General features: G+C 43.8%; 1 protein-coding gene across 1 annotated transcript in view; it reads left to right on the top strand.

The window, feature by feature from the left end:
- Window positions 1–3,946: 3,946 nt before the first annotated feature.
- Window positions 3,947–17,455, top strand: part of hdac5 (histone deacetylase 5) — a 50,074-nt gene continuing 36,565 nt past the window's right edge. The window contains exons 1-2 of the mRNA XM_068335944.1: window positions 3,947–4,340; window positions 13,747–13,906. Coding sequence (XP_068192045.1) covers window positions 13,885–13,906 — 22 coding nt within the window. The 5' untranslated portion in view covers window positions 3,947–4,340; window positions 13,747–13,884. The remainder of the gene's footprint in view (window positions 4,341–13,746; window positions 13,907–17,455) is intronic.

Here is a 17,455-nt window from a genome sequence, read left to right as displayed (position 1 = left end):
CACAGCGTCATGACAGAGCATGACAAGAGCATCCTCCAATGACCCGGTTAAACATATTATTACATGAGCTCAGGAACAATTTAGAAAACCGTTGTCAGTAAACACAGTTTGTCACCACATCTCTAAAATGCAGGTTAAGACTCGGGAGTTAGGTAACAAGCAACACGTCTCTGACTTCTGTGGATGTCACAGAGATGGACCGATGTAAATGTTAGAGCGTCATCTGGTCCTCTGACGAGTCCACATGTAAAAAGTTTTTATGAACCATAGACAGTGTATCCTCTGGGCTAAAGAGGAAAAGAAGCAGCCAGATTAACAGCTTCGTCTTTTCCTTTCGGCTTTTCCCTTCAGGGTCACCACAGCGAATCAATTGCCTCCATCTAACCCTGTCTTCTGCATCCTCTTCTCTCACACCAACTACCTTCATGTCCTCTTTCACTACATCCATAAACCTCCTCTTTGGTCTTCCTCTAGGCCTCCTGCCTGGCGGTTCAAAACTCAGCATCCTTCTACCAATATATTCACTATCTCTCCTCTGGACATGTCCAAACCATCTCAGTCTGGCCTCTCTGACCTTATCTCCAAAACCTCTAACATGTGCTGTCCCTCTGATGTACTCATTCCTGATCCTATCCTTCCTGGTCACTCCCAGAGAGAACCTCAGCATCTTCATCTCTGCTACCTCCAGCTCTGCCTCCTGTCTTTTCCTCAGTGACACTGTCTCTAGACCAAACAACATTGCTGGTCTCACCACAGTTTTGTACACCTTTCCTTTCATTTTAGCTGAAACTCTTCTATCACACATCACACCTGACACTTTCCTCCACCCGTTCCATCCTGCCTGTACACGCTTCTTCACCTCTTTTCCACACTCTCCATTGCTCTGGACTGTTGACCCTAAATACTTAAAATCCTCCACCTTCTTGATCTCTTCTCCCTGTAACCTCACTCTTCCACTTGGGTCCCTCTCATTCACACACATGTAATCTGTCTTACTGCGGCTAACCTTCATTCCTCTCCTTTCCAGGACAAACCTCCACCTCTCTAACTTCTCCTCCACCTGTTCCCTGCTCTCACTGCAGATCACAATGTCATCTGCAAACATCATAGTCCATGGAGATTCCTGTCTAACCTCATCTGTCAGCCTGTCCATCACCATAGCAACAAGAAGGGGCTCAGAGCTGATCCCTGATGCAGTCCCACCTCCACCTTGAACTCCTCTGTCACACCTACAGCACACCTCACCACTGTCTTACAGTCCTCATACATGTCCTCCACCGCTCTAACAAACTTCTCTGCCACTCCAGACTTCCTCATACAATACCACAGTTCCTCTCTGGGCACCCTGTCATAAGCTTTCTCCAGATCTACAAAAACACAATGGAGCTCCAATGGAGGGGTGGTTGTTGCCCCTGACATGTGTAACCGTCACACCTGAGAAGACTCTGTTGATGCATTCAGGTTTAGAACAACATCTGCTGACATCCAGATGACATCTCTTCTTGTTCTAGGAGACATGGGCCTCATTCTGCTGTCTTATAACAGCTGCAGAGTCAAAGGTCAAAAGCCCTGGTCCTGGACAGGTCTGTTTTGCACCCAGTCCTGTCTGCAGTGGAAATGTGTGGAGGACTATTAAATTCAACAGCAAGCAAAAGTGGAACACCAATCTACTTGTTAGAAGATGTGGTGATGTAATACACTGGTTAACACCATCACGAAATGTACTGACTTGGGGTGGTCGGTCAGTTGTAAGGGGCCTAGAACACCTTTGAACCCAACCTGTTCTGTGTCCAATTTATTTCATTGTATCCCAGTGACCATAGAAGACAGGATGTACAACATCATTTTTGAAACTATATGATCAGATAGAAAAAAATTGTCAGAAATTTCTGATCATCGTTTCAAAGAAAAAGAAAAATAGATGTTCTTGGGGAGGGGAATGGAATACATTAAAATGACCTTTGACCTTCACCAATGTCAACCAATCAACAGTCCTCTTTTAAAGCTCACCATCAAATGCTGAAGTGTTTTAAAAATACCCATAAGGCACCTGTGGAGTGGTCCGACAGTATCTCCATGGCAACAACATCATTACCAGAATAGCTCTTTCTTTCTCTCTTTCTCACTATTTCTGTCTCTCATCTCTGTCCTTTCACTCCATCCCCCACCCCCCCGATCTCTTTCTGTTTCCGTTGGTTCTGTTCATGCAGAATATTTCTCCTTGCCTCTCCTTTTTTTTTAATCCTCCTTTATCTTTCTTATTTCATGTTGCTTATCCTTTCAATGCTACCACGTCCTTCCTTCCTTCCTACTTCCTTCCTTCCTTCCTACTTCCTTCCTTCCTTGCTTCCTTGCTTCCTTCCATCCTTCATTCCTTCGTTTCTTCATTACTTCATTTCCTCTTCCCTTCTTTTTTACCTTCTTTTATCTCATTCGCCCGACTTTCTTTCCTCCCTCATTTCTGCCAGTCTTGTTCATCCTGCTCCCTTTTCCTCCGCCCCATCTCTCTGTTTTAGTCACATTGTGCTAAGAGTGGATATATTTATAGCTTCAAGTATGATTGCTCCTCTCCTCTCTTTTCTTCAAGTCCTTGCCGCATATTGTGAAGAACATTGAATGTTAATTCTGAATGTTAATTCTGACAGTTATTATTACATGTATACAACATATTTAATGTTATTCTCGAATCTGTTTTTAAAAACTTGCAGGCTTATTTCCAAATGACACCAAAAAAACCTGCAAGAATTCTGTTACACATTGAAGTTTTGCAGCAAATTTTTCTTTCATAGCCTGAGTGTTGCTCAATTTAGCCGTCAGTGAGTTAGTGTCAACACATTAGGTCATGATGATACAGCAGGTTATGGTTCTCGCCCATCTGACTGTTTGAAATGCTGTAATTGTACAGAGCAGAACACAACCAAGAGTCTGCTTTCAGCTCTAAGGCTTTATTTGTAATGTCTGATGCTAAAGTCAGTTTGATAGAATGCTAATGAGGTGATTGTGCGAATCATCATAGCCAAGCATGTTAGCATATAACTGTTTTGTTAATGGCCATCAAACACAGAGAACAGCGTGACACAGTGGGTCATAGTTAGGTTGATCCATCACGTTAGACTTCAACCTGATAATGGAACTCAGCACCAGCTCAGAAACCTGATGACTCTGCTATAGTGAGCATCGCGTCTCGAATGTGGTCCCATATCAGATGTGCATCTGATTTCTGCAGCAGTGTAAACAGTCGCATTGGTACTCTTGATCCTTTTCTCTCAGTGACCGTGATGTGATATCGGTGTTTCGTCAGCAGTGGAGGATCAGGAAGACAATGTTTCAACCAGATCTGGTTTTTACTTTATTACCCTCAAAAAGTTGAGGGACGGGACGATCACCACATCCAACAATAGAAAAAAAACAACCAACCTAACATCACCACACACCTACACTTAATATTTTCATTTGGACTGCTTCCATTTGTGATTCTGAATTGGACTCAAGTCAGATTTTTGTACAACTCGACCTCGGTTCGAACCTTCAGATCTGAATTCATGCCACTCTGATATCCTCGTCTATTGACAATCATCCAAATGCTGCAAATTTAGGAGTCACTAAAAAGTTGCGGCCTATCCTCCAAGTTTAAAAGCAATGTGAACAGTCAGAAAGTAAATCTGGTTCATGCATTTATAGTGTGAACGTAGCCTCAAACACACACACACACACACACACACACACACACACACACACACACACACACACACACACACACACACACACACACACACACACACACACACACACACACACACACACACACACACACCCTGCATAAGGAGTGTCTTCAGCCTGGTAACTGTGTTGCATGGAGGTTCCTGCATAAGCCGCCTACCGCTACATGAACTCCACTGACGCACCATATGGACAGAAACATGGGGAAATGAGGCGACGCCAGCACGCAACGCAAACTGAACTGCATCTGCCTGTCTGCCTGCCTGTCTGCCTGCCTGTCTGTCTGCCTGCCTGTCTGTCTGTCTGCCTCCATTGGTTCCAGTGAGTCTATTTTTAGCCGCAGCAGACTGGTCACGTGGCAGGAGGAGGACGTCAATAATGTTGTTGTCGGTGGGAGAGAGAGAGGGACTGTAAATATGGAGGACGTGAAGCGATAGGAGGCGAGACGCGTCCTGCCTGTTCACGCGCACGTTTACATGTGAAGTAAGAAAACAACAAACAAACAAACAAACAAACAAACGCGGAGAAACTGAACGGCGGGACAAGACAGGAAGACAAGCCGCGAGGAAGCGACCTCTGCGCCCGTACACGTTTCCAAGAGGAGCCGCCGAACATCCACGGTACGGAGGGCTGTAATGTGCGTGTGTATGCGTGAGTGTGTGTTTGCGTGAGTGCGTGTTTGCGTGAGTGTGCGTGACTGCACGGTGAGCACAGACCCGCCGACATCCAGCTGGAGGTGTCCGGCAGAGCGGTGCAAACTGCGGGCTGACATTTTGTGGCTGGCTGCTGGCTGTCGCTGCTAACTTTACCGGACTAGTGCAGCTAGCTAGAGGGCAGGGAGGCAGGCGAGGTCACAGCTAGTAGCTGCTGTTAGCACCTGTCTGTCAGCTACTAGTCACCAGAGGTTAACTAGTCATTAGCTGCTGGAAGCTGAGGAGGAGCGACTGGTGACCACCCGTCAAGCAGCTCAGGTCTGAAGCTAACAGCAGCTAACAGATGAACATCTGACCAGCAGGCAGCACTATTCCCAGTTTGCACCACTAGTCAGTGGGTTTAACCAGTAGTCACTGGGTTTAACCAGTAGTCACTGGGTTTAACCAGTAGTCACTAGGTTTAACCAGTAGTCAGTGGGTATAAACACTAGTTAATGGGTTTAACCAGTAGTCACTGGGTTTAACCAGTAGTCACTAGGTGTAAACACTAGTCAGTGGATATAAACACTAGTCAGTGGGTTTAACAACTAGTCACTGGGTATAAACACTAGTCAGTGGGTTTAACCACTAGTCAGTGGCTATAAACACTAGTCAGTGGGTTTAACCAGTAGTCACTGGGTTTAACCAGTAGTCACCAGGTGTAAACACTAGTCAGTGGGTATAAACACTAGTTAATGGGTTTAACCACTAGTCACTGGGTATAAACACTAGTCACTGGATATAAACAGTAGTCACTGGATATAAACACTAGTCACTGGGTTTAACCAGTAGTCAGTGGATTTAACCACTAGTCAGTGGGTATAAACACTAGTCAGTGGGTATAAACACTAGTCAGTGGGTTTAACCACTAGTCACTGGGTATAAACAGTAGTCACTAGGTGTAAACACTAGTCAGTGGATATAAACACTAGTCAGTGGGTTTAACCACTAGTCACTGGATATAAACACTAGTCACTGGGTTTAACCAGTAGTCACTAGGTGTAAACACTAGTCAGTGGGTATAAACACTAGTTAATGGGTTTAACCACTAGTCACTGGATATAAACACTAGTCAGTGGGTTTAACCAGTAGTCAGAGGATTTAACCACTAGTCAGTGGGTATAAACACTAGTCAGTGGGTTTAACCTCTAGTCAGTGGGTATAACCACTAGCCAGTGGGTTTAACCTCTAGTCAGTGGGTATAACCACTAGCCAGTGGGTTTTCCCAGTGCAGACTGCTGATGTTCTATCATCTATGAATGAGGGCCTCACCAGAACCAGACGGATCCGTGTCGTTCCCACACGCTGCTGTTGAAGCCGGCTGGTAGTTGTTCAGTTGTGTTGTCACACAGGACAACAACTTCATCCTGTGGTTTAATGATCGCTGTGTGGCAGACTTCTACTTTACGACGTCACCACCTGTGTCCAGGACGTGCTGTCATGTTTCCTGCAGTGTTAGTTTGTTCTGTCAGCAGGATCACACAGAAACTACCTGATGGCTGCTCTAAAGCTCAGCAGGATAGCTAAGAGTTGATGTGGAGATCTGTTTAAAGGGGACGACCCAGGATCTGTTCTCTGTTTTTATGTCTGACGTATTTGTGCACCAGGAGGGCACCATGCAGCAGGTTTGAAAAATCGAATTGAAAATGGAGGCTACCTTAGGTGGTGAACTATTGTTGATTGCTTTGTTGATCCTTTGGAGATCTTCAGGTCCACCCGGATCAGCTTTGTGACAGCAGAATATTTCATTCTTTTTCTTCTCATAACAGTCCTCTTTCTTCTGCTTTGTGAACACAAGAATCTCCTTCTAAATCAGTGGGTCTTACATATAAGCTTAATAATATCTCAAAAAAACGTAATAGAAGTAAAAAATATGTCACTGCGGAACAACAACAGGATGTCTGACCTACCTGAACTCAGACTGAACGGTCTATATACCAGTGTTCTATATTTTGGGAGTAATCATGCATTTTTTTAATGAGTAGATGTTTATTTACTGGCACAATTTTTACAGTGAATATATAAATGGAAAAAGACTGTATGTTTTTGTTTTGTATTAAGTTAATGTATGGCATATAAGGCTTAATCAGCAATTTTTGAGAGTGTGCTTTGAAACGAAGTTACAACTCTCAGGTCATCCTTGTCTCTTTTTTTCCTTGACACGACTAAGATTTGATTATTTTTTGACCTAACAAAGGTTCTTCTGCAATATGTATTAAAAATGATCAGTTCTCCTGCTAGTCTTCTATGATATTCAATTGTGCAACTCAATGAGTTTGAATGCTTTTCTAAAGTCAGCATCACCTCTCAGTGACTGCCTGTGTCTGTGGTCTGCAGTGAACCTGTGGAATAATAATTCTTATTATTAATGCAAAAGATCATATACGGTACAGTATATCATTTTTAGTCAATAGATGACAACATGATGAAGATTTCCACACTGATCCTGACACAGGAACTCTTTTACAGCATCATATGGAAATGTGTTGCTCTGAAAAGCAACATACCCAGTTACCCACCCAGGGCAATACACACACACACACACACACACACACACACACACACACACACACACACACACACACACACACACACACACACACACACACACACACACACACACACACACACACACACACACACACACACACACACACACACACACACACACACACACACACACACACACACACACACACACAGCACTGACTTGCTGAAGCTTTGACAACTTAGTCCTTCACATGTCTTCCCTTCATCAGTCAGCTCCTCAGTGTTTAGGTCCAGATGGAGACCTGGAGATTTAATCATCTCCATCAATGAGTGTGGAAGGAAGTTTTGTGATCAAAGCTTTTCGTTTTCAGTTTCTTTGTGTGTGTTTGTCAGTGTGTCTGTAAGCAAGAGAACAGTTTTCACTGGAATATTGCGAAAAGCTGATTGCTGGGCAGGACAACAGGCGATTAAATTTTAAAGCGTATCCAGAGTTTGACGAGGAAACTTTAAAGAGAAACAGTGCTGCCTTGGGAAACTGGATCCACATCTGTTGTGCCTGACAGGCCTGAGACCCCACGCCACTCCAGCTGGTGGGAGTCCGCTGGGAAGGATTTACAGCTCCATCAAGCCGGGGTCACAGGTCATACATTAGAGGTCAAGGGCCATACCATTAGTTACATAAGAGCTTAAAGGGCCACTGACTTCAACTTACGAACTCATACCAGCCTTCAGCTCTGTTGGACTTAATTCGGTTCTACCAGATGTAGGGTGAACGTGAACCTGCATGCGTTGGTACAGCCCAACGGGGGGGGGGGGTTATGGATTTACTCTGTATTTTTCCGACCTGTGCCCATTTGAAGGGATCACGTCATACCAAGAATGGGCAACGGTAGTGATTCCAGTCGCTAAGTAGAGACACTCAGAGTACAAACTTCAACGAAGTTCAGTTTCTCCATTATGTCACTGGACGACAGTCTGACCCTGGAAATGTGAAAATCTACTGCTTTAATTTGGAATCACTCTGGTCTCATCCTTGGTTTGATAGTTATTCAATATGGACTGCATTCAGTCATGCTGTTTCTCAGGAATAACGTCATTTAATTTAAGATTGGTCAGATTTTATCGCCACAGACACTGCTGCAGTTTATTCCTAGTTTGAAGCCTGTACAAATGTTGTGATCTGTCAGGGTTGCCGTCATTAAAACTTGGGCAATAAATATGAACATAGTTTATGGAGGCGGCCACACCAGAGGGTTATCATAGAGGTTCATCAGAGATACAACGGCAATAACCTTATAAACAGGATAGTTGATTGTTCTGTTGATCATGAACCCTGAGGATGAAACAACCAGAGGATCAGCGCTAGCTTCACCAAACACACACCTTAACACATTTGGGCAAATTTTATTTATATATGATTTTTTTACTGTTAGTCTGAATGTTGATCATCTTCTCCGTGGAATATATCTGAAACAATGTGCTTTGCTCTTGACTGACAATAGGAGTGGAGGGGGGGAGGGGAGGGTCGTCTTTATGGTTAGGGTTAGTGCTAATCTTCAATATCTGGAGTCTTGATGTGACTTGTAGGACAGTAACTGTGTGTTCCTGCTAGAAGAGCTTTTGTGTGTGTTTGTGTGTGTGTGTGTCTGTGTGTGTGTGTGTGTGTCGTGAGGAACAAGGATCTGTCCTTCAACAGCACTACAGACAGACCACCACTCAGACTCCGCATGCTGTTTTCACACTCCCGCACACTTGATGTTTGTTTAGGGAAGAGGCACTCAGGTGAGCTGTTACCACGGCAGCCAGCTCCCTGGTTACCAAGCAGCACTTCCTGCTCCTTTCCAGGTTGGGAGGGGCCAGGTATTTTAGGAAATTATGGTGCAAAAAGGAGGAGGAGGAGGTGTCAGAGAGAGGTAGAGAAAAGATAATGTTTCTGTACGTGCTAACCAGCAGTGTATCATTTTCAAACCAGCTTCCTCTTCCCTTCTGTGTCGGTCTGTCTGTGTTGTGTGCATGTCGTTGTGCTAACGGAGCAGTTGGCCAGCAGGTTAGTCTGTCACAGCTAGTTAGCTCTATAACGCGTGCACGCACACAGGCGTCCATGGAAGCTTTTTATCTCATTATCTGGGGCCTGACAGTGTTGCTGCTGTGACATTAACTTCCTGTGACGTCTTCTAGAGTTGGTGAATTTGGAGGTGAGCCACTTGGTGTGAAGGCAGCCTTGGACAAAGAATAGCGAGGTCAGACCTTGGCTTAGTGATGGCTCTGATTCTTTCCATTTACTCTGCATTTGTTAGTTTTAACTGTATGTGATGTTAAATTAACATGTTCTGAACGGATTAGGGCGGCACGGTGGCGCAGTGGGTAGCACTGCCGCCTCACAACACGGCGGACCCGGGTTCGAGTCCCGCTCTGTGCGGAGTTCGCATGCTCTCCCCCTGTCTGCGTGGGTTCTCTCCGGGTTCTCCGGCTTCCTCCCACCTCCAAAAGCATGCGCTTCAGGTTGATTGGCTGGTCCCAAATTGCCCGTAGGAGTGAGTGTGTGTGTGAGTGGTTGTATGTCTTTGTGTGTGGCTCCGCGGTGCACTGGCGTCGTGCCCGGAGTGTCCCCTGCCTCACGCCCTATGCCACTGGGATAGGCTCCAGCTCCCCGTGACCCGCTGCAGCGGATATAGCGGTGGTCATATGACAATGAATGAATGAATGAATGAACGGATTAGGGCTGACAGTATTGATTGATCGTGCCTGTATTGATGGCTCTGTTGATTGTTCTCACATTTTATCAATTAGCTTGATTTCAAAATCTATAAGCCCAGTTTGACGTGATGGAAAACACAGAAGAGCAGGAGTACAGCACATTCTAATAGCTGTAACTATTAAATGGCATTTGGATCGCCGTCTCATAAGTCTTCAGTTTATAGAGCACAGATGTGGTGTTAAAAAAAAAAAAGGAAATGCATTCCTGTCTGTGAAAATTATGTGAACCTTTCCTCAAGTCTGAACAAGACTAAAGAAGGGCTGAGTTTTGTTACCTTGACATTTGAGATGTGTGGATAGTGTTTGGTTCGAACTTCCTGTCAGGCAAAATCAGTTTTAAGTTAAAGCGGCTGAAACTAGATGTCAGACTTCAGCTGTCAAAAAGAAGCCGTTTCAAGTAAATGCGTCTTTCTTGTAGTATGAGCTCATTGTGGTATCAATTACACCACAGTGTGAAGATCTGTTTTTTTTCCTTGATGTTTTTGTGGGTTTTTTTAAAGGCTGTCCCAAGTGTCGCCACCTTAGAATTGTACTTTCCAGTGTTTGTGTGAGAACCAGTCATATCTTTGGATTCACACGTAGTAAACTTTGCCGGGACAAATGGTCCATCAGGCCAACCATAACAATTGACTTTAAAAAATCACCTGTCATGAATATAACTGATCTGATCGGTTGGGGTTACTTGATTTTAGCATCCAGACTCAGGAAGCCTCTGATCCAACCATCCAACCGGGTAGGGATGGTTACCGGTAAATGTCTACATTTTATTTTGTATTTTTTTGCATTTCCTCCTCACATTTGAACAGATTGTTTAGATGTCGTTTGGTCTAGAGACTGTGTCACTTAGGAAAAGACAGGAGTGACCTTTGGAGTGACCAGGATTGACAGGATCCGGAATGAGTACATCAGAGGGGCAGCACATGTTAGAGGTTTTGGAGATAAAGTCAGAGAGGCCAGACTGAGATGGTTTGGACATGTCCAGAGGAGAGATAGTGAATATATTGGTAGAAGGATTCTGAGTTTTGAACTGCCAGGCGGGAGGCTTAGAGGAAGACCAAAGAGGAGGTTTATGGATGTAGTGAAAGAGGACATGAAGGTAGTTGGTGTGAGAGAAGAGGATGCAGAAGACAGGGCTAGATGGAGGCAATTGATTTGCTGTGGCGACCCCTGAAGCGAAAAGCCGAAAGGAGAAGAAGAGGTTAGTTGCAGTTTGTGGTAAGGCCTCCATCTTTCCTTTCCATGTGTTTCTTAGGTGTGCTCTGATGATGGGATGTCCTGGCTTACCAGATTAGTCACATGTTGAAAAGTAAATGGAAGAGAGGCCAGATTGGTCTACTGCTGTTGAAGGAGAAACAAACTCAGAACCAGGGTGCTACCATGTGGCTGTCCATTAGTTCATCGCTCCAGTCTCTCCACTTACACATGTGCAGTACTTTAGTGTGTGTGTGTGTGTGTGTGTGTGTGTGTGTGTGTGTGTGCCTGAGTGCCTGAGTGCCTGAGTGCGTGTACTCCTAAGACAACACACCTGCGAATACCCAAGCACACATACATAACACCTGTGTACTGTACCCATAACCAGTTTAGTGTACCATCAGCTTTATGTTGAACCTGTGCAGGTGGGTCAGGTTACAGCAGCTCATCTACAGAATAAAAAGCAGTAATTAGTGGGTTGTGCCAGGATGATGATGATGATGATGGTGGTGATGATGATGATGAAGAAGTAGATGTAGAATGCGGTCAGGGTGAAATGTTCCCTCGGTAAATGACTGATGTCTGTTTGGGCTCAGAGTGAGCTGATATCAGACAGAGTGGTGTGTGTGTGTGTGTGTGTGTGTGTGTGTGTGTGTGTGTGTGTGTGTGCGTGTGTGTGTGCGTGTGTGCGTGTGTGTGTGTGTGTCGGAGTGTGAAGAACAAACAAAGGAGAAACACAGTGTGGGTTGAGGGGAATCAGAGCCAAACGTGTTCCTTTCCTGGTGTTCATTCAAGACGTCGTCACTCTTTATTTGTCTCCGTCACTCAGCGTTGGATATGACCAATAGGTGGCGCCAAAGGGCAACGAGCTACAGAGAGGGACAGGGTGCAGCTTGTTTCCCCTGATGTGATGTAATTCCTGTTCAAACACAATGTAGATTCAGACCAGGAGACACGGAGGAGTCATTCAGAAATGCAGCGAGAAACAGGTTGAGAGAGGAAATTAAACCCAAACCCAAACACAGATCGTAGAGGAAATGTATGTTGAGATGAAAAACACAAATAAAAATGGGCATTGAAAAGCCATCCATACTCTCATAGCTCAAACTATTTTTACCTTTTATTTAGCTCTACAGGGTGGCCCAATAGGAGCGGCTCACAGGTTGTTTTTCATGGCAGCCACAACCAAGAGGGCCTCAAACTGAGCAACAGGGACCAGCTTGTCAAACCTCATATGTTCCTGTAAATTGTTCCACTTGAGTGTAGCATTAAATATGTACGCCAAAAACATTTCCAATCCCATTAGTAGAAGAAACAACTTGGGGATCTTGTGCATTTAAGTGAACTGTGCAAATATTTATGTGAAAAGGAATTTTAAAAAAAGTCCAGTTGAACAAACAGACGTCCAGAATGTGCTGATCTCTGGCGTGTGGACCGAGTGTGGGGCAGAAACAAGTTTGCACACACCATGTGGTGTTTTAGGGAAATTAATATATCTGCTTTAAAAAATGTTTTTCAGTCACATTATGAAGGACTTGAACCTCAAGTCAGGAGAGACCTGCCTAACCGGACACTGTACAGTTTGAATGATTGTGAATCAAAGTGAAGCTGGATCGGTGTTTCTAGCATCAGGCGTTTGAACTGGTCAGACATGTGTAACTAATAACAGCAGCTGCTGTTGCTGTAGTGGCTGAGAAGGAGTCCGCATTATTGTGACCAGTCCATCTGTGCTTTTAACTGTGACAGAATGTCCGGGAACAAAAAAATATTCATGGTGCAGTGATTTTGAAGCTCTTTTATAACAATTTTCACAACACATTTCATGTTTGCAGGGTTTATTGGTTAGAAAAGCAACATATAAGGCTGACAGGACGGAGTGAACACTGTAGAGAACTCTTGGATCGGATGCCATCTGAGGCCAAAGGCCGTCACTGACTGCAGGAAGTTATCAGACTTCACAACACAATGGCGGTCACTCATTAAGCACATTTCTTCCTTGAGCGTTTCCTTGTACAATGGCAAAACAACAATACACCGAGCAGAAGCCACCAGGAAACACATTTCAGTGGAAACACATTGCAGCTCACCAGCAGTGTTCACAATAGCTTCGTAAAGCTTTTCCCTGTTGTACGGAGAAGACTTGTAGTTGTGAAGGTGCTGGTGGTTCACCCACTGTCTGGTTTCTATCTGCTGCTGGTTGAATGACGGCTGCCCGACCAGAGTTATGGTTGCTAGATGAGCTAGCATTGTTTCCAGTTAAAATGCTATCTGTAGATTTTTTTGGAAGAATTCTAAACAAGCCAATGTTGTCGTGAAATGAAATTGAGATCCGTATGTTGATAGTTTTTGTTGAGATACAGATAAAGCAAATGAGGAATAACACAGCGAATACATGTTGAGTGTTTTTTTGCTGTTTTTTAACACCGTTTCTACACACACTGCTGCTACACAAGAAGTCACTGGATTTTTTATACAAAGTACAATGACACCTTCCTCCATGCCTTCATATACCAGCCATCACTTCTTTGATATTGCAGTCAGAAAAGTACATGAAGCTCTAAGGTTACCCTCCCCCAGGAGGGACATTAATGGCTTCCATCCAGACATTTCTAAGAGTGTTGAGTCGTTCGTCTCTGAACTTTCTAGAAATACTGAAGTGGTGCTTTTCGCTATTTAGAAGTTTTGATGGTTTGTGTTTTTGTTCCCATGGTTACAAGCTCAATTAGCAAAATACAACTTTTTGTCTGCAGTGAATCATGGTGATTCCTGAGTTTAGCATGCAAAGAAAATTGATTTATCTTGGAGGAATTTAGTGACTGGAGAAACATGTAGTAGAAAGAAACGTGGAAACACCAGATGAATATCACTAGAACATCTTTTTTTTTTTCTCTTGCAGGGAAGCAAACATTGTCCTCTGACTGTCCTCCGACAAATGGCTGAAATCGAGGATCCACTTTAGCACATATACACACTGACACACACACAGGCACACACGCACAGGAGGAGGACTGGACAAGGTCCAGATTCAACCTTCATGAATTCCTCGCACACTTCAGGTGAGTGTCTTTCTCTTTGTAAAAGCTGCTGTGATTCATGCGGAGGGAACAGGGGCGGTCAATTGCTCCGGCCGTTTTAACTGGTCGGACAAATGAAACCAGTACCTGGTTGGCTGCTGTCGACGTTGTGCTGCCGCTGCTCGTTCGACCGTTCAGGACTGGCTTGTGACGGACTATCGCTGGTTTGATTTTCTGAGCTGTCATAAGAGCAGTTTGTAATTTTAGCCGAGAGACTGTCTGCAGACGGCATCCTAATGAGTTGATTTGTGTGACATGTGGGTTTTGCTGCTACGCCGCCCCTGCAGAGGACAGCAGAGAACTGAACACACACACACACACACACACACACACACACACAATTCATTTATTCATCTTTTTGAAGAAGAGACAATCAGTAAGATTTCACTTTATCTAAATCTGGATCACGGGTTACGCTGGAGCATATGCTAGCTAGCTGAGAGGTGGGGTACACCCTGGAGAAGTCGCCAGTTCATCGCAAGGCCACATAGAAAGACCAACACTCATTTACGTTCAGAGTCGTACCTACAGGTAATGTATAGTGATTAGTTCACCTAAGCTGCATGCTTTTAGTGGTGGGAGGAAGCCGGAGTTCCCGGCGAGAACCCACGAAGACACGGGGAGAACACACAAACTCCTCCACACAGAGAAGCTCCGGGTCATTCCCACAAACAGATGAGGAGCTATTTGTCATAAGCCAGGAGAAACGAGGGAGTGTCATTATTTAATGTGAGTAGACTGACATGAGATCATGCAGAATTTTTTTTAGTTTTAATTTTACTGGCATCGCTGGGAGTTAATTTATTATATTGATATCGTGTTGTTTTATTTTGTTTTTTTCCTGGAATTGAATTCTCAATTTTCTGGTCTTTCGTCACTCTTGACTTTCCCTAAATCCATGAGAAAAAACAAAGAAAATAATAAAATTGAATGAACCCTGAAGGGATGTGAAGCAGATCATCTGCATGGAAGTTGACCTCTTAAACCACAAGACTAGTCTGTGAGTCACATGACTCAAATAAGGCTCTTCCTTATTTTCACAACATGGACAGTAACTGTACTTTATCTGTGAAACGTGATTAATTACTGGAGCGATTTGGAGATGCAGAAAATCTCCCAGACTGCAGGGAAATCCCTGGGAGTTGACACAAATGGCACCAAACACAGAGGGGGTGTTGGGTTTATTTGAAAGCATACTAAAAGTTTGACCTGATGCTGACTCTGAACAGTCAGGATCATAAAGTTTTATGAGGGCACCCTACAAAAAACTGATGTTATCCTCAAAGACACCTCTTGATGACACCACGGGAAATGTCACACACCTTCATAGATGGAGGGGTTCATCCTCTGGGGACCCTCTAATCGGTCAAGGAGGTTGAAGAAGAGTAAAAAGTTAGTACAGAACAAAAAAAAAAAAGCTTGTTTGGGTTCATAACAAGACTCGCCTCATAGATATTAACTTGGATGGATCTACCATTTGTGACAGTACCTACATGCCAACACGTGCAGTGTCTTTTAAACATATTTTTGTCTTGTTTTCCTTCCACACTTGGGTCAGTCTGCTTCATACTCACGAGGGAGGTGCGTCCTCACAAAGTCAATTCATAATTTACCATCTGGCTCAAAGCAAAACGTCATTTAAAGAGTCCAAAGGCATGATGGCGTGCAACACTAGTTTAGATTCATTTTACTGATGCTGCAGATGCTTCTGCTATTGCGTGTAAAAACTGCTTTGTAATACAAGTTAATATTCATTCTTGTTTACGTGTTTGTGTTGACGATCAACGGAAAGACTAATGCGATTAATTGAATAGAACACAGTCCCGACACCTGTAACCACTCCCAGGGGATTTTTGGACATCTTCTTCTCGGAGTGAATGATTGCTTGACTGACGGACTCTAATCTGGTTGTCATGGATACAGATATAGTACATAACGCACACACACAAGCGCACAGACACACAGACAGCAGTGTGACTCCAGGGGTTGATGTGCCTCAAATAGAAATGCAGAGATGAGTCATCCGCTGAGTTACTGCAGTAGAAGCACACACACACACACACACACACACACACACACACACACACACACACACACACACACACACACACACACACACACACACACACACACACACACACACACACACACACACACACACACACACACACCATGTTTTGTATGTGAGACCATTAAGATATCAGACATGTTTCCTGATCAGGTGCAGCTCTGTCTCTCTCTGCACCAGGTCATGTAGAATGAAGGTGTTTGAGATCGGAACACGTCGTCAATAAATAAATGAACAGAAAACCACACAATGTAAAAAGCTCAAGTCAGTGTCAATAATACCGAAGATTTCAAATTACTTTCCAGTATTTACACTCTTCTGTGTGTTTGGTTTCTCTGCTTGTGATTCATTCTGATGCATCTTAAAATCTGCTTAAGGACAAACACAGGAGGTGAGGAAGATGATGATGAGGGTGACGTTAGGGGGGTGGAGATGGGATGGCGATGACGATTAAATGATTCACTGAAATATTATCATTCCTGTAAAGGAAACTGTCGTCACATCAGCCCAGGCTTGAATGAGTCGATGACATGGAATCATCCATCACACAAAACCTGCTCCATGACTGATTATTGGTGGCTAATATTAGAATTCATTCCTGTTGTTTGGTGATTTAATCTATTCACCACAGCAGTCAGTAGCATCTTATTGCACTCATTTAAAACAGTGGACCCTCTGTGCTAAAGCTCGTCCTCACACGGGACTGAGCTGCTGAATGGAACAAACAACATCTATAAATAGCGGTCGGAAGTTTCAATTAATAATATCCACACTGAAAGCAAAATGAGGAACGTGAATGGGGCAGCTCCTAGTTAGGGTGTGATATTTAATTTACCTGCTGCATCGCACGAGTAGCAAGCTGCTGTTCCAAGTGTTCAACAATCTCTAGAAGTGTTAAAACCACACATTGTCATTTGAAGATATGCAGTATTTTCCGCGCCATGAGGCGCACCTAAAGGCCTTCAAATTTTCTCAAAAAACGACGGTGCGCCTTATAATCCAGTGCACCTAATATGAAAAGAAAAAAAAACGTTTTATGATAGGCCGTTCATTGAACGTGTGCTTTGTGGTCCAGTGCGCCTTAAAGTGCGGAAAGTACTGCATATATATCGTTTTGGAATACGTCTTGAGCATGTTTCTTCTTATAGATTTGTAAGATTATATGGAAGACATGTCAGGATTGTTAATGGGCATCAAAGTTTAGCTGATTATTTTTTCAACCCTGACACAGAATCAGGAAAGCCGTTTCACCATGCTGCTGGCCGAGACGTACCGTATGTTATCTGGATGGTTTCATATTTACAAATGTTTTCTATCTTTGCCGGTTAGATTTGATGCAAAATGCTTCAGCGACCATGTAAAACGATGAACATCTTTTATAAAAAAGAGAGGCGAGGCAACATCTACAATTGTCACAATCACACAGGACAAAAATACAATCTTTTTAAAGGAACTGTGACCGT

The sequence above is a fragment of the Antennarius striatus genome, chromosome 16, assembly GCF_040054535.1.
Source record: "Antennarius striatus isolate MH-2024 chromosome 16, ASM4005453v1, whole genome shotgun sequence".
Classification (NCBI taxonomy): domain Eukaryota; kingdom Metazoa; phylum Chordata; class Actinopteri; order Lophiiformes; family Antennariidae; genus Antennarius; species Antennarius striatus.
Note: the sequence above shows the minus strand (reverse complement) of the source record. Positions and strands in the feature narration are given on the sequence as shown.